We start from the raw sequence: 23,716 nt of genomic DNA on the forward strand, positions 1-23,716 counted from the left end.
CTGTTTGAGTCCCAAACCTGTTGGCCTGAAAATCATGCCGTGTTCATGTATCTGCATGTGCAAATCCCAAGAGGAGATGGAGGAGCAGGGATTGGAGCATGGCCATTCCCCCCCACCCCCCGCCCCTGGAGGGGGGTGATTTCTCACTACCCCTCTCTCTGTTTCTCTTCAGTGAACATTCATTCCCTGTGGCAAAAACAAAAACAAAGAAACAAAAACAAAAAGAATGTGAATATGTAAACGCTTCATTGTCTTCTGAAAAAAACAAATGGAATATATCAACACAAAATCCTTTCTTGGGAGACTTGTTTAGTAAATGCAGAATGCAGTTCTAGGCTATACCACAGTAAGGTCTTCAAGGGTTGTAATAAGGCTACTACATGACAACTTCAGAAAGTTTGTGAAAAATGGAATTAAGGTATAAATTTATTTTGCCTCAAAAATTTTTGAAACCTATGCAATGCATAGTCTTTTCATAATACGCATTCCCTATGGACCATTTTGCAGACCCTTCTGCATTTAGGTCAACTAGTGGCAGGCACGAGATTCGGCAGTCAACCTTTATTAACTCATTTAAGCTTCATTGACTTTCATGAGTATTTTCATCACTGAAGAGATGAAGAAATAGAAGCACAAAGATTAAGTGATACAGCTGGAGGTCAAACAAAAGTAGCATCCAGTAGTTTGTTCAGGGCATAACGATTATTTTAACATTGAACATGGAATTGTTCTCTATTCAATATCAAAATTGTTGGGACCTTCCTACCTCCTTATTACTTAGTACATATGTACTGAGATTCCACCAGCCCTGTTCTTTGGGCTTTTGATAGAGTTAGGGGAAAGGAAACAGGGCAGAAGGCAGGATGAGAAAAGCATTAAGTATTTCTGTAGTCTGTGCATCCCCTCCAGATGGTCAAGAAATGCAACCACATCATTTGCAGTTACTATTCGACAGCATGGCTGGGTTTCTAGACCCAGAGGGCCAGCAGTGGCAGAGTGAGGTGCCGCTCAGCAGAAGTGGTCCCATCAGCACCAGCAGGCCTGCCTGATAGACTAGAGAGACATGAAGTCCCTTTTGGGAGATTGCAATGTTTGGGAAACAGATTACTCACCTCCCTATCTTACCATGAGGGAGAAGAAATTAGAATTATTTTCTTGGCTGAAACCTATGACGGGAACTTTTAAGAGAAATTTGCATGGGAGCTACCGACAGCTCCGAGGACCATCATAGAGAAGGAGCACTAGAATGTGCTGTGTTTACTGGAGCAGCCCGCCAGAGGAAGGGAAGGACCATGCCTGAGGCCCTGGTGGTTTCTGAGAGGTAAAGAAGATGGATTCGGACAGCACCTATGTCCTGGGTTAGGGTGAAATTGAGGGTTGAAGACTGGGTGGGGACCAGCATGGAGAAATACCTCCTGCTAGGCTGCACAAGATGCAATCAAGTTAAGTGACCAGGAAAAAGAAACACTAACTTTGCTGCCACCACAGCAGGCTGCCCAGTGTGGATGTCTTCTCTCTCTACCTCTTCCACCATCACAGGACTGGTGCAGAAGAGCAAGCTAGGAGACTGACAACACTCTTACCCTTCCATGTGCCCAGCAGGGGGCAACACATCCAGTGGGCACTAACACAGGTGCAGGGGAGCTTTCAACAAAACAATGGCAATCTTAGAATCGGAATGTCTTCTTAATGCCGTGACTTAAAAGTTACAGAATCGCGGAGACAGAACACAGTTGGCAAAGCTAATGGAAAAACCATCACCTATCTTTATCTCTCTAAGCTCATACCCCTTAAACAGGCTACTTAAATAAAGGATGCTGAAAACAGTGTGTCCTCTGTATGGGGAGGGGCGGGTGACAGTGAGGTCGGGAGCACAGAAAAGCAAAGCAAATGGGGGCTTGGTGGTTTGGTCCCCATCTTTAAAGCAAAAAAAGGGTTCACTAGTAATTCTAGGCTCGGTGAACTTTCAGCTCTAACCAATGGAGATAACTTCTTTGGTGAGGGGTTGTGGGAGAGGCACAGCATTCAAACCATAGTATCCTCCTTGATTCCACTGGGCAACATGCTGAGAAAAATGGAAAGTAATAGGAGCTTCGAGAATTGAGCAGAGCTAACCAGCATCCATAGAACCAAATATATGAGGCCACTGTAGAACTTGGTAAGACAAATTATATGATAACTATAATATTCCAGGAATTGCTAACACTTTCTTGCCCTCCTCACTTGGCCCCTACTGATCGATTGCTCCATCTTTTCTAGATGGTCACTCACATTTCAATGCACTTGTCAAGTGTTCTTGTTTCTGAAAGCCAAGTGGTGAAGGTGAACACTGTGTCCAACCACTTGGTCAGAGCTGCCCTCTCTCCCACATCAACTACACCGAAAGAGAATCTTCTGTTATCACAACTCAACCTAGATGGCTCCAGGCTTCATTTGGGCTATGAACTCCTTTGGAAACCTGTTAATAACTTTTACTAGCCCGCCAGAAAAATCCGATATACATACAATTTTGCATTTAATTTCAGAGTTGGGAACTTCTTAGAAGGTTTTCTAACTAGGAGCAGCCAAAATATTATTTTCCTGAAAGTACACAAAATTGGTTAGATGGAATTTTACTTAGCAAACAAAAAACGTGCTAGTTCAGAGTATCTTCTATTCCATGTAGTGTACTCTAGTTTGCAAGTCAAAAGTGCAACAGTTGGTTAGGCCCTTGAGGTTGAACAAAGGGACAAAATCCACAGGGAGAACTACAATATCCAATGGAAAAGGAAATACTAGCAAATGAACCAGAATAAAAGACTTTATTGTATTCCATACATTCACAGGTTACTTTCAGATTTAGTAACAACACCACAGTGCTATGATGCTCTGTGCTCCTGGAGCCTAGACAGTGTTTGTTTGTAGCAATCTAGTGTCTAGCAGTATAGTGATCCCTGCTGTCTAGCAATACAACAGTCCCGTCTAATATAGCAATGTGCTGTCTAGGGGTATAGCAATCCAGTCTAGCAGTATAGCAATCTCCTTCTGTCTAGTGGTACAGCAGTCTCTTGGTCTACAGATGTACAATACCATTCCTAACTGTGGGCTAGCAACCAGCAGCTATTTCGTTTGTTTTCTAGCTGGGCCATAAGTTCACCTCTGTCTTTTCAAAAGAATTTTAAAGTACCTTCATTCAATTACAAAAGAGGTCACTAGACACTCAAGCTGGTCCCCTTCACACAACTTTTAACTACCATTACTTAACATTTACCTTGCTTACACTTTAGTCTGAGAAGTAGACCTTCAATTAACCACTTTCTGTACAGATCAGCTGAACACTGCAGGGTCCTGAAACCATCACTTTTGTTTCTATGGCCAGAATGCCCCAACCCCTCCATCTTAAGTACCTGCCTGGGAAATTCAGGTATGGGTCCTCACAGGGTGAGGTTGCCACAGCTCATGTGCTGGCTTGGTAAAAACTCTGAACCCTATACCTGACCTGTGGGACCGGATCACCATTTCTGCCATGTGGCTGCCTCAGTCTCAGGGGACAAGCGAGGACCAGGCGCTGTTGCCCTGGGTTCAGGGCACTGTACCCACATGATCAGCCCTCTGCCTCTCTGGATACAGATGCTCCCTCGACTCTCTGAAGTTAAGGAAGGCTGGCACACACTCGCATCCCTCAGGCAAATTACTGTTCCCATCTTCTCAAATGTACTGTAGAAGTTCACCACCTCCGTTACTGAAATTATTAAAGTGCAACATTGTGTTTTCACTCTCAGGCACTGAAAAGCTTTTGATTTTCTTTTTTCTGTAATGAAATACATTTTCTCTACTCTTGGTACTTATGATATGCCTGCAATTAGAAGCTGCAGCTAAACACAAAATAAAACGAAACGCAGAGCAGAAGGCACAGACTGAGCAGGATTGAGAACTTTACCATTCACTCTTCCAGAAACACTGAACAAACCCTGGAGCCCACTGAGTTCACGAGGCTGCTTCTCCTGGTGGACAGGGTGTCAGCCCTTCACGGGGAAATCCCTATTAACCGCTCTCTCAAGTAAGCAGGCCTGTAACAGAACCACATAGCTGTCCTCTTACATTGGAAAAGCCAAGGGATCCGAAAGACAAATGGTCACAAGTGGTTCAAATTTTCCTCTGAGAACACTGCCGGTTCCCCAATGCAAACTCAGAACATGACTTCAAATTTAGCAGAATGCTACACAGTTCACATGGAATAAAAATTAGCCAGAAAAACACCTTAGAAAAGAGTTTTTTTCTTTGTGGATTCCAAGAGACTTTTAAAACATTATGGAAATTTTAATGATTATACTTGAGTTGCAAAGCCAACATTTGCTAATACCATTTTCTAATGATATATTTATTAAAAAGAAAAAAAGGCTAAAAAACTGACTTTGAAATATTAACAAGATCCCCCAAAGTTAAATATTAACATCTTTTTCTCTTATGAGAACTTTACTGTAAATATCTTATCATAGAAATGATTATTCAATACACATGTTACAAAATGTTCTATTTAAAGATGTCAAATCTATTCTTAACCCAGATTCTTGATCCACAAAAGTTTAATGACTAAAATAACACAACAGAATGAACAAATGTTTTATTGGCATGTTCATTGTTGTAAACAGCATCTGGCATGAAAAAAGTTTTACCAAAACCTTTTTATTGATTTTTATAAATTAGATAGTATTTCAAAATTTATATAGAACTGTGTTCATTGAATATTTTTATTTAGCAAAGCAAAAACTTGCTGATTTGAATAGACTCTGCGATAAAATCATGTGGACTGCATCAATCTGTACCACAGCCTGACCTTATTAGCAAGTTTATTCAATATGACGCTAAGACGCTCCCCCAAAGTTAAACTACATGGAACTACAAGTTGACTCTCAAAATTAAGATGGGACTTACAAGCGTTCTAGAAGATGCAAACTTGAAGTACATCTTCAAAAGTAAATGTACAAAGAAAAAAACTGAAGCCGCTGAACAGAAAAACCTCATTAACAAGGGCAAACACAATCCTAGGGGACTCAGCACGGAGGAACCTCACCGAGGATTACGTTTACACAGATTGCTATACTTCTTAATGTACACAAATGTACATGATGATGATATGTGACAAGACTAACCATGGGAAATAGTTGAACTGCAATTATTATGATAACTCAACAGGTTCAATTTTATTTACATGCTGAATGAACGAGTGAAACATTCTCTACATCCATAACTTAAGTACAATCAGTTATAATTACAACACTGCAGCAATCGGAGCTGCCACCTGCTGGGAGCGGTCTAAGGGAAACATTTGGATATTCCAGAATAATGTTAATACTCTGCAAAAATTGAAACAAATTAAAAACACAATTTCACCATTCTTTTCTGGGTTACGGCTGGTTCTAAGAATTTCTTTAGCTCCTATTTTTGCTGCTTTCCAAGAGTCAACACACGTTGCATTTACTTCTGAATTGTCAATGAGGTAATGTGTGTATCAGTGAAATAAACAGAAAATTTATTCATTCATGGCCTTTGCACAGCTTTATTATTAAGCTATGAGCATCCTGTTTGAGGCTAGTTTTACTAGCAGCTATGTGCACATTTGTCCGCAATAAAAGAAGTGTACTCATTCCCCTTCCCCTTTTCTAGTAGCAGGTTTTGCCTTTTTTTTATTTATTTATTTTATTTTTTGCACATCCCTTTTCACTTTACAGTACATTTTACTATAGTGCACAACATGATTCCAAGTCAAAACAGTGGCCCATTGGGCACTGAGCTTCTGATTGGTGAAGGGCAGTCCAATCAGTGCTGGTGTCACTGGGTTACCCGACCATGTCCGGCCATATGGCACTACACAGCAGTAGTGAGCCATCTAGTTGAAACCAAAAATCCCCCAGGGAAAATGCTACACTAGCAAAGTCAGTCTTGAGTCAGATCTTTATTTGGTGCTCCATCCAGATATATTTTTAGTGCTTTCTCTTTACGAGGTGAGTACGTTACACGATGCCCAGTTTTCTGGAGTCGACTGCTTTCTTTTTTCATCAGTTCATTTCTTTGCTCATCTGTCAACTCCATTAATTCTTCTGTTTTGTCCCTATATTCAAAATATTAATTACACATTAGACCAGTATAGGCACCTACCTTTACTGATTTATGCTTGAATGCTATGATGCTCCTCACAAGACAATGAAATCTGATTGTCACCAGTGAAGTCATATAATCTCATATAGCATTTCCCAGATTTCTGTTTATTCTATTAACACATTGCTCACTTCTAAAAGTGGCACGGAGTGATTTCTACATTGTTACTGGTAGTAATATTAGTGACCACTTATCAAATATTGATTTATAACAGGCACTGTGCCAGTTATTAAAATCCAATAGCTCTAATTCTCATCCTACAAGGTGGATATAATTATCACCATTTTACAGATGAGGAGCAAGGTAACAACAAAGCTATATTTGAGCCATATTTGCCGGGCCCCAACAACTAGTCTTTTCTTTCTACATCTGTGTTGTCCAATATGGTAGTGTCATAGGGTCTAAGAACCAGTACAAGAATGGAAACTATCTCATAAATGATTTTTAATGTGATGGCGTGTAACAGTACAATTTTGAATATATTGGACTCAAAGTGTTTAATCAAAATATACCTCACTGGTTTCTTTTTACCGTTTTATTGTTTTGTTTTCTAGTTTTTGCTATAGGGCGTGGGCACTTGCCAAAGAGAGACAGAGAAAAGGAAAGTGAGAAATCACCCCTCGGGGTGATGGCCATGCCATAATGCCTTCTCCTCCTGTCTCCTCACAGGATTTTGAGCATGTGCGTACGTGCGTGCACACACACACACACACACACGCCCAGCATGTACTTCAAGTTGCCTGGTCTGGGACTTGAACTGCGCAGTTGGCCATGTGGGATCCAGCACCTTGAGCTCCACACACTGCTGGCCTCTTTCTACTGTGTTTAATGTGGCTATACTCAAAAACTCTGAATTATAATGTGTGGCTCTCAGTGCACTTCTACTAGTAAATGCTGCTCTATATTATAACAATGACAAAGACATTTATGGAAAACAAAATATTTATGCATACTAAAAATGCTTTTACTACTTGGGACCAGCAGTTGGCATAATGGATATGTAACTGCACTCCCACAGTTGATCGTGGTTTGAGTCTCGGACCTGGTGGCTTAAACTCACACCAGGTGTGCGTGCGTGCGTGCCCAAGATCCTGAGAGGAAAATGGAGGAGAAGGGACTGTGGCGTGGCCATCCCCCTGGTGGGTGATTTCTCACTGCCTGCCTATCTCTCTCTGTCTTTCTGGCAAGTGCACACGCCCTATAGCAAAAAACTCTCCAAAAATGTTTTTTAAATGTTTTTACCACTAGAAGCAACGAAAGCATCATGAATGTTACCTATAAAATATGACTGCACCATCATCACAGATATAAAGAGGCCAGACATTTAGGGTAGAAACTTTAGGATTCCAGTCCAAATCCTGGTGAATGTCGAGGACAGAAATATCACAGGGAAAAGTTCCTCTACCCTAAGGAGAAAAGAATAAGTAAATGAATCATACCATTAACCTCATGTTTTGTGTTCTAATACATAAATGCAAACATCCTTAGGGCTTTACCTTGGCAAATTCAATATCTTCCAAAGGAATCCCACTGATTTCACTAAGCTGTAAAAGAAAACACCATATATGAGTTCATTTAAACAACAAATTTGCTTAAAAATATTTTCTTTTATTCTACAAACAGAAATAGCTTGACTTAAAAAAAAGTTTAATATAAAAAAATCAAGAGAAAAAGCAGAAATTCTCTCCTCTATCCACACTACACTGCAAATACCAAGTCCCAGAAATACAAGTGTAGTTTATTTTCTTCCAGACCTTTTCCTATGCATACACAAACTACTGGGTCACCAGAAAAGTCATGATGCATTTTTGCATAGAAAAACAGAGAAAAAATATGTCACAATTTTTCTGACTACCCAATATAGTCACCCATTTCTATAATATAAAATTATGTTTGTATCTCTCTAAAATAATCTTATATAGCCTATAAGCAAGAATGGATATACAGTACCCTCATTTTTTTCAATAGGTGAATAATATATAATTTATCTCCTACACATTCAGGTTATCTTCCATTATTCCCAGTTACAATGCCATACTGTATACTTTAAAGATTATCCTTGCATATTTCTGCAAACAGATCAAATTTCTAGATGTAGAATTGCACACTTTAGATCAACAATGTCAACTCACTCCTCAAAAAATAATTTAAACATTTATCAAAAGTGTATACGGGGACCAGCAGATGGCGTAATGGTTACGTTGCTGACTCCCACATGTTCAATGGCGTTTAAGAGTCCCGGACAAACCAGCTTGAAATTCATGCCAGGCTTGTGTGTGTGCAAGTCCAAAAATCCCAGGAGGAGAATAGGAGAAGGGATTGTGGTGTGGCCATCCCCTGGGGAGGGGGGGGGGATTTCTTGCTTTCTGTCTCTCTGTTTCTCTCTGTCTCTCTGGCAAGAGCACAAGCTGTATAGCAAAAATCTCTCTCTCAAAAAAAAAGTATATATTACCTGTTTCCCCTAAATCTTGAAAATTCTAAATATTTTTATTTTCTAAATCTTCATCAATTTAAGAGGTAATAAATGTTATTATTTTTTAATGTTACTGTTTTAATTTGTATTTCTTCTTCTCTGAAATGTCTAGTCAAAGTCTTTGTCTATTTTAAAGTTAGATTGTTCATCTTTTTCTATTAAAGTAGTAGCTCTAGCTCCTTATAAATTATGGCCATCTAGTGTCACACATGTTTCAATGATTTTGCCCTAGCTTCTTCTAACTTTGTTTATGGATTACTTTTTAGCTATTTGTCTTTTGCCTGTGCATAAGATTTAAGCTTTTATATAGTCCATCTTTTCTTTCTTTGGCCTCTGGGATTATGCCTACAAATATCTTTCTCCAGGATCACAAAATTATGTTTAATATTTAGTATTTTTAATATTTGCATCTAGTATATATATTTTATTTTATTCTTGATATAAACTTAATACATTAAGATTTTATCTTTGTGTTTGCTATGAAGTGTGGAAATAAATCTTTTTCAAAATGCCCACTGTGTTAGTACCACTGATTAAATAATGCATCCTTTTTCCAGAGACTCTTAGGGTTCCCACCTTAAAACGCAAAGCAGATCTTTTTTTTTTTTTTTTTGGAGAGATTTTCACTGTAGGGCGCGTGTGCTCGCCAGACAGACAGAGAGAGACGGAGAGACAGAAAGCGAGAAATCACCCCCCAGGGGGGATGGTCACGCCGCAATCCCTTCTCCTCCATTCTCCTCTCGGGATCTTGGGCACGCACGCACACGCGCCCGGCGTGAGTTTTAAGCCACCGGGTCCGGGACACGAACCGCGGTCGACTACGTGGGAGTCCAGCGACGTAGCCATTACGCTAACTGCTGGTTCCCTGAAGCAGATCTTTATCTGGGTTCTCTATTCAATTCTATTTCATTTGGTTTTGGTTTATCTTCTTTTTTTATAGAGCAACTTACTCTAGGAATTCCTAACAAGTCCTAATTACTTAAGACAAAGTTGATCTGAGTAAGGCAAAAGTGAGGGTTCACTTCTTGATCTCCAGGAGCCAAAATAATTTTCCAAAGAATGTGGTACAAAGTGTGATAGAGACCAAAAAGAAAGATTGTGGCATTGGTGTTTGGTACTCACCTCCTGGGCGGCTCTTATACAAGGTAGGGAAATTTACATTAGCTCCTTCCATTTAAAATGAACTTACCTTCTCTCGCAATTCATCAACACTACTGCTTTCCAACACAACCTCCTGGAAAGGATCCAACTTCATCTCTGAAGGCCTCCACCGTCTGGACAGAACTGCAAGCTGTGACATGGACTTCATCTTCTCTACTCCTAAGAATATAAAGATTAGGTCATCATTCTATTTCTTTAAAGGTTCACAATTTTACCTTTCCCAAGGTTCCTGACCAAACCAAAACATGTGTTTTAAGTGTTACTCTTATTTATTTATTTATTTACTTATTTTTGAGAGATTTTTGCTATAGGGCATGTGCGCACACCAGAGAGACAGAAAGCAAGAAATTGTCTCCCGGGGGAATGGTCATGCCATAATCCCTTCCTCTCTATTCTCCTTTTGGGATTTTGGGCATGAATGTACACATGCCCAATGTGAATTTTAAGTCTCCAGGTCCAGGACATGAACCGTGGTTGGCCATATGGGAGTCTACTGATGTAACCATTATGCCATCTGCTGGGCCCTCAAGTGTTATTTGTTTGTTTTTTTTTAATAGATTTAATTTTATTTATTATTATTATTATTCAGTTTGATCAGAGAGAGAAAGAGAGTGAGCGAGAGCGAGTGAGCGGGAGAGGGAGAAAGTAAGCCACCAAGTCTGAGACTTGAAACACAGCTGGCCATGTGGGAGTCAGTGTGTTAACCACTATGCCATCTACTGGCCCCCCTCAAGTGTTATTCTTAAAAAGTGAGTACAGGGGCTGGTAGGTGGCATGGTGGTTAAGGTGCTGGACTCCCACAAGGCTGGCTGCAGTTCAAATTCTGAACTTGGTGGCTTGAAATTATACCAGGCGCGTATGTGTGCATGCCTGCCCAAAATCCCAGGAGGATAATGGAGAAGGGATTGTGGAATGGCCATTCACCCTAAGGGGTGATTTCTCACTTTCCCTTTCACTCTTTCTGTCTCTCTGTGGTGAGCACACATGCTCTATGACAAAAACCTTAACAACAACAAAAAAAGTGGGTGCAAAAGAAACCAATTATTCCAAGGGATCTTAAAAATAAAATACTTATCCTCTTACTTCCAGTCTCAGAAGAAAATTCCTCTCTTTCGCAAACTACTCTTCACCTAGTAATCCTAATTCCACTCCCTCCTGACTCCTGTTGGGTGCTACCAGTTTCTCTTCTCTGGATCTCCAGTCGCTTCCTACAGGCTACTAGCCCAACCTAAAGTCACAATCAAATCATCTTTTTCCACCCAAGCTATCATTAATATTTATTTTTTCATTTACTCCCCAATTTAGTGATTCTTCAAAAGCAAGCGGAATTACTACTTTTCTCCCTGGTGTACACAAGAGCAATTTCTACTGATTTGGCTCTCTCAGAACCTATCAAGTTAAAGTGATAGATTTGCTGCTCCATTTCTTCCACAGCCTGCATCTGGAGGGCAGTCACTGATAGTTACTCATTTCTGCAGCACTGGGATTAGTAATGTGTGACAAATTACAGGTCACTAAATGATGCTTGGATTTAATTATATGACTTGCTTGTTATTCAACTATCTTGATGCTAAATTATATACTGAAATGATACTGATGCAGGCACCACCCACCCAGTGCCAATTTCTCAGTAATCCAACTCTGCTAAAACACTCCATCCTTCCCTACAAGGATGACACCCATGTTCTTCATGATCTCTTCCTAGCTGGTTACCCACACACTGATTATTTTCTAAGGTCCTGGAGGGAGAGCATAATCTGGAACTCTTGCCTACACACCACAGTAGACAGTGTCCTGGTTATTCAGTGCTTCTCCAATTAAACTGCCAATTAATCAGAATTTAAACTATTTAAATATAAACAAAATTAATTACATTTTGACCCCAGTAGGGTCTTTCCTCTATGATCTGCCCCAGGCTTGGCCAGGCTGGATCACAAACATGTATGTGCATGCCTGCCCTATATAAGGAGACCTCAAGACAGAAATGCCTGGGACTCTCCTAGGTGGGCCCAGCATCCCCACTGCACCATCTGCCCTCCTGCTTTTTCTTAGGGACACTTTTACTACACAGATGGTAGATGGTTTTATATTGTTACGGAAGTTACCGATGTTATACTAACTCATGTGTATGCCTGTGTACTTGTGTAACATAGTTTTTAAAATGCAGCCTTGATCCAGTTGTGGACTTGGCTAATGGCCAGTTTCTCCTGAAACAGCCTAAAATAAGGAAGGTGTTAAACACAATCGTAATCTTACATAAAAAACATTCAGAATCCATATTTTAGTTTCTACTTAAAAAAAATAAAGAAAAATTCAATCTTCCTAGGCAACAACAAAGTCACAAAAGAATACAGAGCTAGTTGTTTATCTTGATGTGATCTCTCCGAATTCAACTTTTCCCCCACTGCCTATCCAAGAAACAGAGTTTTAATGTACCGGTGTTGATCAATAAAACTGGGAGATGTGACAGAAACAGGTCACTGATATGCACTGAAGTGTGTCACCCAAGAAAGACATATTGAAGTCTTAATTCCTAGTATTTTAGAATGTAACCTGATTTGGAAATAGAGTTTTTACAGTGGTACTCAAATGAACACGAGGTCACTAGGGTAGACCCTAATCCAATATGACTAGTGTTTTATAAAAAGAGAAAAATCTCAACACAGATGAGCTCATAAAAAGAACACGGCATGAACAAGAAGGGGCAATAAATCTACAAGCCATGGGATGCCAAAGACGGCCAACAAACCACAGAAACTAGAAGGACCATGAGACAAATTCTTCCTTATGATCCCAGGAAAGAAACCTGCCAAAATCTTGATCTAAAATGTCCTGTACCGCCAGAACTGTGAGATAATATATTTCTGCTGTTTAAGACACTCAGTTTGTAGGGCTCTGTAAAGGCGGCCTGGGTCCACACATAGTCATTGTTCTCAAAATCTCCAATCAATGATCAGTAACGCATTCTCAATATAAAAGTAAGCCATAATGAGAAAATAAACTAAAGAACTAAACTAAGAAAATATTAGATTTTTCTGTAAATTGTACTAAAACTTCAACTTTGAAACTGTATCATCCTGCAAGGGAGAATTAATATTCTCAAAAATTGAGAAAAGAAATATTTAAAAAGAATATAGAGCCCAGAGAAAGGAGTAACCTAGAAAACAGTGGATATGCTCTCATAAATAACTTAAGCAGTTACATTAGGACACAGGGAAAAAATGAAATTCTTCAGGGATGGAATGTGGGATACGAATCACATCAACCCATGACAGTATCTTTATGTTAATGAAAAATAAAAATATTCTATTGCACGGTAGGTTCCTCGTGACTCATTATTTGATTAAAAACTACAGGCTTCTATTTTAGGGTATTTCTAACAGATATTTCCCCATAAAAACACTAATAATACCATCAAGAACTTCAAGGAAAACCTCCCAGTTGCTGGAAATATTAATATCTTCTTCATAGATATGATAATCCAAAAAGACAGTGCCAGGGTTCTTCCATGTTTTTTTCCTTAGACGAAACCTACAAAAATAAGATACTTAAAACTACCGTAATTTAAACTTAACTCAAAAGACTGACATTAATCTAATACCAAGGAAAATGAATTACGTTCAAATAGAAGTCTAACGGTTATTCATTAAAATTTTGAGAAAATGCAAAGAAATGCTCCCAGTACTTCAAATTTATTATTACCCCTCCAACCCCGCCAGAGGATATTCAAACAAGCTCTAGTACTCTTGCTTAATCTTATTTGCCATACCAAAATTCTAAATAGTATAGGAATTTTCATTCTTCTAGTTTTAGAAAATCAGTCCAGTCCCTAGCAAATGACCACATACTCTTTCTTCAAATCACTGATGACAGTGTCATTTTACTTTACCTGTCAATACTGAGCTCTAAACCACATTGTTCCCTGAGTTGAGGAATTAATTCCTCTTTTGATTGCCGTACAGTCATTCCTTTAGCAAACACAGCATCTAGCAGAAACTTGCATGGCTGGAAATATAAACATAAGTAATTAAATCTTGGATTACTCATTAAAATATGTATTAAAGACATTTTCTTTGTATGGTGACAATTAAGACCTTATGATTTAGTTTTAAATCTTGGCTCCCCAATGTACTAACTCAGCTATTTTAAATAACTTTATTTAATATCTCAGGTTTCTTATCTGTAAATTCTGGATACTTATCTTCCTTACTGAGTCACTATGAAGATGAAATATGATAATGTGTTCATTTCACCTTCTTGTAATAATAAAACAATCACAATTTCAACAGTAAGAAAGAACTACTTTTAGGGACTAAGAAAAATGAAGGAAATGCAGATTAATTCTCTAAACATATTAACTCAAAATAGACATGTAATCTACAAACCCCAAACTCAGAAGAAACCTGTAAGTCAAATGACTATAATGGGTCATACATGAGAAATATGATAGGGGCTGACAAAATATTTGAACAAATGCAGGTTTTTTATGAAAAGTCTGCAGTTTTCGTATTTGTCTGGCACCTGTTAAGATATTATGACTATCCAGAAAACAGTGCCTTAGGTATTTGCCACAAGTCTTTGAGTCACAAGAACCAAAATATTTTATTATGTCCAAAAACACATGCGTGTTTAGATCCTTAATCTACCATTATAACTGTGTTACTTTTACCAAGATACTTAACTTTTGTCTTCAATTTCTTCATCTACTGAAGGAGAATAGTAAAGAGCAATATATCAAAGAGCTAACTAATGAGAATTAAGTAAGTTAATATTGCAAGCACAATGTAAACACTGTAAAAATGCTTGTTAAATACTAAAATGACTCTGAACACAAAAAGTTCCTGTAGACTCTACAGATCAACGACTTGTAGCATTATATAATTAGCACAGGGGTGTGGGAGGGAGCAGGGGAAAAAAAATCCCCCTTTAAAAACAGAAAAATTCTACCGCACTCTAGCAAATGCAGCAACACTTTGGAGCAGAGGAGTGACAAACAGGGACTGAGTGTCAAATTCAGCGTGGCCTGATTTCATAAATCAGGCTGTACTGGATGTAGCCAGTCTCCGTGATTCAAATCCTGTCTAGGAACGCTTTTGTGGTACAACAGCAGAACCAGCTGCAACAGAAACAGTATGGCCTAAAATATTTCCTCCAAAAAAAATCTGCTGACCCCATCTTTTCAAATATTAAAAAAAAAGCTAAGCAATAAATTATCTGCATTGTTATATTTTTAGTAACCACAAACAGTAACCTTAGTTTGTTTTTCAATATGACTTACCTCTTGTTCATTGACTAAAAGCTGGTACACTTTAACTCTGTATTCTCCTTTTTTAAGTGCTCTCCCCAGTCTAATAGTAATCTATAAATTAAAAACATTTTCTTTTAGAGGTACTCTCTCAGCAGAATAAAAAACCCACTCTCACCCCCATTGTTCAGTTTTGTTTTAGAAAATTCTCTAGATTATGGGCTCTTTGAGAACAGGCATGTATTTTACCTCTGAATTCCCAGCACCTAGAACAGTAACTGATACACAATTAACATTTAACAAATGTTTGTCAGATGAATGAAGAAAAACAACAACAAAAACCTCCAAATAGCCACTGAACATCCAAGACAAATGACTTTTAGGGAATCTACTTCACCTTACTTGGAAGTAGTGTAAGATGTTCTCAAATCTATCATTTAAAACAGATTCAAATTATTCAAAGATTATTTTAATCAACCTTATTGTCATCTGAAAATGATGAAAGTGTTTCATTCAGTCGGACGCTCTCAAACTCTTGATTGCTGGCATACACTCGAAAGACCTTGAAGTGAGAGGACAACACTCCGACAAAGGGTTCTAAATGCTGTTTGAAAGCTGCCAGAGTAATTCTTTTATCAACATGCACCATCAACCCTGAGCATAAAAAAAAAACCAAAACAAAACAGGAACAAAAATGTAAAAGAAACCTCTTTGAGTATAGATAAAACACATCATATACTTTTTATTATATTATGAGCAGGAAGAACTACTCTTTTTCGTTTAGACTTTTAGATAATATACTACAAGAATGGACCAAAAAACACAGACACCGAGTATATGGTAGGTATAATCTGACAACTTTAAGTGTTCTGATATTTAGGTGCTTATTACTTATTTAGTTGCAGAAAGCACCTATCTTTGATGAGGTCTATTTTATTCTACTATTTATTACTTCAATATTTTATTTCTTATTTTATAATCCACTTTTGGAATGATTCCATTTAACCTTGTCTTCATATTCTTGCAAAAACTTAACTCCATCGTCTGTTTCTTATAATAGGCAGTAATGAAAATAAGAGCTGCCATGTTGCTAAGGCCCATTCACCTCAACAGCCCTAGGGGTTCCTCTGTGGTTGGTCTTATTTTTCTGTGAAATCTACATCAAAGATAGAGAATGAGACCCTAAAACACTCCTGGTTCAAATCCTTAAGCCATCCCAATTCGGGCTGATTAATTTTTCTAAGTGGATTTTTCAAGTAAATGAATGTTCACTGATTATTTTTCTTGGTCCTAAAATACAGGTTCATTATGGAAAATGTGATAGGTACAAATTAGAAGAAAATATAGAGAGTGATGAACTTTCTAAACTATAATCTGTTGGACACAGTATTCTTTAAATTTGTTTAAAACAATGATTTCTAAATTTCGAGTGCCCTTAAATATCAATAATCCAGTTTTTGGCAAACAAGCCTCTGTTTTAGCTATCCAGCAAGGCACTAACTACATCATTACATTTCTTGAGAGACAGATGCAATGGAAAAATTACTTGACTGTAAATCAGAAGCCTGTGGCTGCATTTTAGTTTTGCCACGGCAGTCTATAAATAGGTATGAGGAGGTCATTTAATCCCGTGAATCTTACTTTTCCCCTACAATCAGGCCAGTCTTCTAGACTTGTCACAACAAATGTAGTAAACCCTAAATCACGATGCAAATAAAAGCTATTTTTGCCACTTTGTTTTTCTCTCCTAAACTCTAGCAGTGTTGTACCAGATGAAGACAAAAATGTTTGCAGGTTAATCATATAGTCCAATATGGAGATCAGGACCAAGGTTCTGGAGTCGAATGGCCTGAACCGACTCCCATCTCTTCTTTGTATACTCAATTTGTGACTCTGACTTCTCTGCACTTCAATTACCTTAACCTTTGCTGTAAGATGGTGATAACTGTATTTATATCGTGTGGTGATTCCACATCAATATATCCAAAATGCTTACCATAGCCTTGGCAAAGAGAGCTAACGATTTATTGGATTAATTTATTCATTTTATAGTTTTATGGATTATTACCACACCATATTTCTTATCTACCTTTTCATACTGAAGAGTTCAGTCTCTTCATAGCACAACCCTCCAAAAAATTTTAGGGCTTTTCTCTTTCTTTACTTTCTCTTACAGATTTTCTTAATGAAGTTGTAATCAAAATTATACTAAGAAATTTCAACATAAATCCACTATCAACCTTATTTTTTATAGTGGCCTTCCTGTTTCTACTCAAATGCCTACAGACTACAACTAGTTCACACTGGGACACTGTGTTCAGAGAACGGTCTATAATTACTACCTGAAACAATTCCTGGATTAAAATGGATATCTCGGACACCATTGTTTAAAGTATACTTCACCCAATGTTCTCCCAGATTCCTATCAAGACTTTCAGGTTACTGAGGAATGGTGATGAACCAGTCTTGGTAAAGACAACAGAAAAACCTGACTGCTATCTATCATCCCTAACCCCCATCTCTAAACCAGTTTTCTAAACCAGTTTCCCTACTGTTTTCACTCTTTTCAAATGAGCCGTTGGTATAGCCTCTCAAAGTCTAAATAAATTGCAATGAATAATTTATCTTCATCACCAAGTTTACTATTTCAATGAATACGAATAAATTAACCTAGGATACATTTCTAAAAAGGTTAAAATGGCTAGCAATTGCCTTTTAAAAGATTTTATTAACTATTCTAAGATGGAAATGAGACTCTTCAAACTATAAAAATTCTAGTATTCTGATTTCTTCCTAAGGTTAAGGTTATCATCTAGACAAATTCTTAGCACATCATTCTAAAAACAAATAACTTAAAAGAAACTTCCAATCTTTTCATAAAGAGGAACTTTAACCTCCATGGGCACTAAATCCAGATACTTGAGTCCTTCATATAAAAATGGCAAAGTCTGCACATTTCCCATATACTTGAAATCATCTCTAGGTTACTGATAATACACAATAATATGTAAATGTTATGTAAACAGTTGTTACACTGTATTGTTTAGGAAATAACGGCAAAAACAAGTTACTGTAAGTTGAACACAAACACAACCACTGTAGGCCTAAATAACACAAATCAGCAACAAAGTAGAATTTTCCAACTGTGGTTGGCTGAATGTGCAGATGCAGAACCCGGGGATATCATCTCTGAGTCTGATTCTAGCTATGACTTATTGATCAATGAGTGATCTTAGCCATTTACGTAACCTGTTGGAGCTAGTTTTTTCACCAGTAAAAATTTCCTAACGTTGGTTTCACACAGCTGTTAAGAGACCTAAATGAAAATAATGTGGGCTAATGAGCGTTGTGATAAAAGCTCCATAGATGCTTAGTGTGATTATGATTTCTGTCTCCATTCTGGCCTGCCAACCCATGTTTTCATACTTGAGTTGCTTTAAGATACATGTAAGGATGGTCAGCAGGTGGCATGGTAGTCACGGCACTGGACTTGCACATCGCTGATTACACGCAGTTCAAGTCCTGGACCTGGCAACTACAAAAATTACACTGAGCACATGTGCATGCATACTCAAAATCCCAGGAGATGGGAGGAAAAGGGATTGTGGCATGGCCATCCCCCCTGGGGTGTGATTTCTCACTTTTCCTCTCACTGTGTCTCTCCACCAAGCACATATATCCATGGAAAAGACCTTAAAAAAAAGATATATATGTACGTATGTATGGATGTCATTATGATTCCAGTGTAATTCAGATATAACTAGTTAAAAACACAAACTTAAGTACTTTTTATTATGGATTTCATAATTTCTTCCACTTTCTTTTTAAAAGTTAGAATTTTGAGCCTACAAACTTTATAGCACTTCGGAACTTTTACGGTGACAGCTGTGCACCTCCTCTCCACCCACGAAACATAAAGCTGCACTGTTGTCATCTCCATTTCTAGTAGCTATGCAGGGCCTGGTATATCTAGTATGGATTCAGGAACTATCAATTGGGTGGCTGGATAAACAGATGGATGAAGAAATGGCACTGTCTTCCAGAGGTAACAGGAGTAAGTGCATTCAATTAGAAGCCTCAAATTCTAGCAATGCTTCTCCTACTTACTAGATAATATGTTCTTTTAGGCAAATCATTCATCATGAGCTTGTTTTATCTGTCAAGTGAGGATGTCACTGTAATATTGCTTTATTAATTTCAGGGAAGCTTTAAGTCAGAATAAGCATTTTAAAAAATTAAATATGAAACTGTAAGGGGTAAATTCATATTGCGAAGTATTTACTTTTTCAGCTATTTCTCTTTTACATGCGAGGAAAATTTTTATCTTGAACCTAGATGCCTTGTTAATTCTTTGACTGGTTTTAGTCTGAGATTTAACAAAATTTCTGTAAGTCTCATATAATGCAGGCATTGTTTTGTTGTTTCTACTTATGCCTTATGTCCAAACTGACATGTCTTTTCCATCTTTTAGAGATTAGCATTAGAATTTCTAGTTTGTACCTTGCCAGTAGTTATTTTGAAGTAATAACTATTACTTACTATAACTACATTTTGATGTATATTTAGAGGGGGAAAAACAGAAACCCTTTCCCTTTCTCTGACATCCCTGTTAACTATGGACTTCTTAGTTAGAAGGAAGGAAGTTATTGTTTGCACAGTAGAGAGAATGCACAAAGAGAAAGTTTTCCTATGCATTCACTATCAAATTTTCTAAAGTGCCTGGGATTTCTCTTTTCTGGCTATGCTATATTTACTTTTTAAACCATTTCTTAAGTTTCTTTTTGTTGCTCTGTTTTAGTTTTAGTTTTTTTGTTTTTTGCTATGAGATGCATGTGCTCACCAGGGAGAGACAGAGAAAGAAAATGAAAAATCACCCCTTGGAGAGGATGGCCATGCCACAGTCACTTCTCTTCCATCGTCTTCTTGGGATTTTGAGCACGCACACACAAGGCCTGGCCTGAGTTTCAAGCCCCTGGGTTGAAACACTCGAAATGCAAACGTCTATGTGGGAATCCAGTGCTTTAGCCACCACGCCACCTGCTGGCCCTATTTCAGAAATTTTTACTAGTATTTTTATTGTAATTTTTTTTAATATTGAATTGTATTTTGTCTTCACTTCTTATCTTACTAGAACTCTGATATAATTGCTGTCTAATGTACTGTACTTGTCTAAGAAGGTTGTTCACTATCACTGCATGAAAAATGAGAGGCGTAATAGAGAATAATCTTATCATCTAGGAAGTTACAGGTGGTCTTAGAACTAAGTACTTCACTCTTAAGTAAAAATTAAAATGAACCGAGAGAAAAACCGATGTGGTTTCAAGGAGCCGTTCCTTTTGAAGTACATACATTTATGTCCTTCCCCAGAACCTTCATCTGCAGCGTAAGGTTCTGCTTTGAAATACACGTACTGCATTTCTCCCCTACTCTTGCCACTCTCGTCATATTCACTGTCAGTTCCAGAGTCTTCCTCGGCTGTGTCCCATGTCTCCTTTCTCCCTTCATTTGCTTTAGTTCTTCTACTACTTGTGATACTGTGAGAGTCGAGTCCATTGGCCAAAGGGATCTGAGCATTATCAGCATTGCACAAAGTATCACTGCTGTGACTAGAGCTGAGAATATCACTGTCCACCGAACTTGTACTCCTGTCATTATTCACATCTGAGTCTGATCGCTCCTCAGACTGAAAGTTCTCCGGATCAGAAGTCGGAATATGCTGTTCAAGTTCTCTATTATCAACTGATGCTGAAGAGTCCCTCTCATTGAGAGGTGATTCGATGTTTTCAAAGTCACTTGTCTCAGTACTTTTGCTGCTGTCCCCATTATCTCCATCCTGCTGTTGCTGCAGTGACAGGCTCTTAAGTTTTTCAGTGCTTTCTTCTAGGATAGCTTCCACAGACTTTAGGCCCCCTCCTGGTCCTTTGATTCTTTCACAATCATCATCCACATTGCCAGAATCACCTCCAGCTTTCTGGTATGCTGTCCTTTTGGAATAAGACCCTGGGGATTGTTCAGGTAGCAGAACAAACAATCTGATTGTATTTGCATGCCGATCCAGGAGTTTCCATAAATGAGAGTCTGTAAAGGCCATCTGGTAGTCCAAAGTCTCAGAACTTTCCACAAACACCTAAATAAAAGTTATATTACAATGAGCTGCATTACGCCGTTAGTTTTACTGACATACTCTTTCATCAAGAGCAATAGCACATCAATACAAGACAGTGCATAGTAAGCTATAAATCTGTGATGATTAAGTTTCTAATGGACATTGCATTGCTTTGGAGATTAAATGAAATAAATACTAGATGTCTTTGTAACTAGTCATTAAACTATGCTAAGGCAGAGTGGATGGACACACATGCAAATATATCCACATAAGCACATCCCATGATGGTTTGTCCATTTTCAAAAAAGTTTTTGTATTACACATCTAGCTCTTTAGGAAATCAAAGTTTGGCAAGAATACAGGTAAAGGAACATATGTAAAGACATCTTAGGAATACAACACTAAACTCTATATTATAGAAAAATTTAATGGGCAAATGGTTTTGAAACGAACTACAACAAAGCAAACAAACAAAAAAGACATGGGAGCATCTATAGATTAAATAGACTTTTGAGACATATTACACACTTATTTGGATTCTGATCTGAACAAACTGTACTGGGAAAAAAATCTGAAAGTTACTCAGGAAAATCTAAGCTCTGCCAAGATACTGGCTGACATGAAAGCGATTTAAATTTTTAAAATACATAATGTAAACATAGCTGTGTGTCTTAGAGTTCTCACCCCCGAAGAGATATATGTTCATATTATGATTTATGCACAAAATAGTGCGATGCTGGGGAAACTGTCCAAATCTGGGATGTGCTGACAACTGCAGAAGCTGGGCAACGGAAACGTGGGACTCATCACACATGTGCATGTAAAGTTTCCATGGGACTCATCACACATGTACATGTAAAGTTTCCATGGGACTCATCACACATGTACATGTAAAGTTTCCATGGGACTCATCACACATGTACATGTAAAGTTTCGCTCCACTTTTGTGTGTTCGAAATTCTCAAAGAGAAAGTTTTTTAAAATGGAGAAATGTACATGGACCATCCCTGGAGCACAACAGTTCAACACTGAATAGGGAACCAGATCCCATATGGGCTGTCTGTGGGCCAAATCCAAGCCCCAGTGGCTTGAAAAACACACGAGGTGCAAGAACTTGTGTACCCAAGATCCTGACGAGATGGGAAATGGAAGAGAAAAAAGACTGTGGTGTGATGGGGCCCCACTGAAAGGTGCTTTCACTCGAGTATACACATTCTCTGGCAATAAATAAATAAATAAAAAGAAATTAAATGCATATACATAAATTTGGCAACTATCATCAGCATGACAGTTTTTGCATAAAAAGATAATCCTATTATTATTATTATTCAATAAATGTTACAAACTGCTACTATCTAAGCTAATCCCTTAAGGAACAAAAGTATTCGGTCATTGGAAAAGTCATAATACATTTTTGCTTAAAAAAAAAAAAAAAAAAAAAAGAAAAATACGTCATGACTTTTCAGAAGACCCAATAAGTTAAAACCTTCCCATATTCATTACCATAAAAAAGTGGGTAGATCAGAGATTTTTTTTTAAGTTTATTTCTTTGTTTCTTTCCATGAAAGAGAGACAGAGACAGAGAGACAGGCACCCCCAACAAGGTCCTCCTGTCCTAATCTGCCCCCAGTCTTGGCCAGCCTGGACTGTGGGCATCTGCACATACAAGGACATGCTCAGGGAGGTCCTAGGACATGAACCCAGGACCCTTGCCATGGCATTACTGCTCCACAGCAGCCTAGTCCTGATAGAGGTTTTAAAGTTAAACACATACATCCCTTCACACAAGTGTAAGGAGAAAATACAGATGAACAGAAATCACACTTAGGATTAATAAAATAATGGTAAAAGTTAAATGAGATAAAAGACTAGAATGCACAAAGTGAATGAAACTGGAAAACTGCACAAGGGGAATGAAACTAGAAAAGCTAACAAACAAAAGATGGCAAACAATAAAAATCTTGGATGCAACTTAGAGAGCAAACCAATAACATTAGGAATAAACACATATGAAAAATGATAAATGGGTCTAGCTGCAGTGGAATGCACTAAGACGTGCTCTGCAGGCTGGGACCACATGGGAGGCCCCAGTTTAATTTCCTGTCCAACCTAAAGGCCAGGCACAGTGGTGTGCACCTGTAACACCCATGACTCAAGAGGCTGAGGCAGGAGGATCGCAAGCTGGCTTGGGCCACATAGTGACTGCCTACCCAAAAAAGAGCCAGGTAAGCAGCATGTACCTATAGTCCTAGCTGGGAGGCTGAGGTAGGAGAAGCATAACAGTCAGAAAGAAAGAAAGAGAGACAGAAAGAGGGAAAGAAAGAGAAAAAGAGGAGAGAGAGAGAGGGAAAGAAAGAATAAAAGAGGGAAAAGGGAGAGAGAAAGGAAGGGAGGAAGGAAAAGAGAAAGAAAAGCAAGAAAGAAAAAGGAAAAAATATGCACACACACGTGACTAACACATATAATGATATCAAGATAAAATAATATCAAGAGAATCGACACGAACTTCTTCCTTTCCAACAGAAATAAATAAGTAGGCAAAGGGAACAATGGTGGGTGAACCCAAGACTGTCATTTTCTCTGTACTAGCCAG

At 38.2% G+C, this 23,716-nt stretch overlaps 1 protein-coding gene across 3 annotated transcripts in view; it reads right to left on the reverse strand.

Moving 5' to 3' along the window:
* Positions 1 to 5,515: 5,515 nt before the first annotated feature.
* Positions 5,516 to 23,716, reverse strand: part of USP47 (ubiquitin specific peptidase 47) — a 92,728-nt gene continuing 74,527 nt past the window's right edge. For 2 of the 3 annotated variants that reach the window (XM_027767842.1, XM_014583800.2), the window contains 9 exons: positions 20,367 to 21,144; positions 15,496 to 15,671; positions 15,051 to 15,131; positions 13,662 to 13,777; positions 13,185 to 13,303; positions 9,801 to 9,931; positions 7,635 to 7,682; positions 7,414 to 7,544; positions 5,917 to 6,091 (listed from right to left, as the gene is read on the reverse strand). In XM_027767842.1, the coding sequence (XP_027623643.1) occupies positions 5,917 to 6,091; positions 7,414 to 7,544; positions 7,635 to 7,682; positions 9,801 to 9,931; positions 13,185 to 13,303; positions 13,662 to 13,777; positions 15,051 to 15,131; positions 15,496 to 15,671; positions 20,367 to 21,144 (1,755 nt within the window). Of the gene's footprint in view, positions 6,092 to 7,413; positions 7,545 to 7,634; positions 7,683 to 9,800; positions 9,932 to 13,184; positions 13,304 to 13,661; positions 13,778 to 15,050; positions 15,132 to 15,495; positions 15,672 to 20,366; positions 21,145 to 23,716 lie in introns of all 3 variants that reach the window. The other variant, XM_014583799.1, reaches the window with a different exon arrangement.

The sequence above is a fragment of the Tupaia chinensis genome, unplaced genomic scaffold (assembly GCF_000334495.1).
Source record: "Tupaia chinensis unplaced genomic scaffold, TupChi_1.0 Scaffold144767_1, whole genome shotgun sequence".
Taxonomy (NCBI): domain Eukaryota; kingdom Metazoa; phylum Chordata; class Mammalia; order Scandentia; family Tupaiidae; genus Tupaia; species Tupaia belangeri.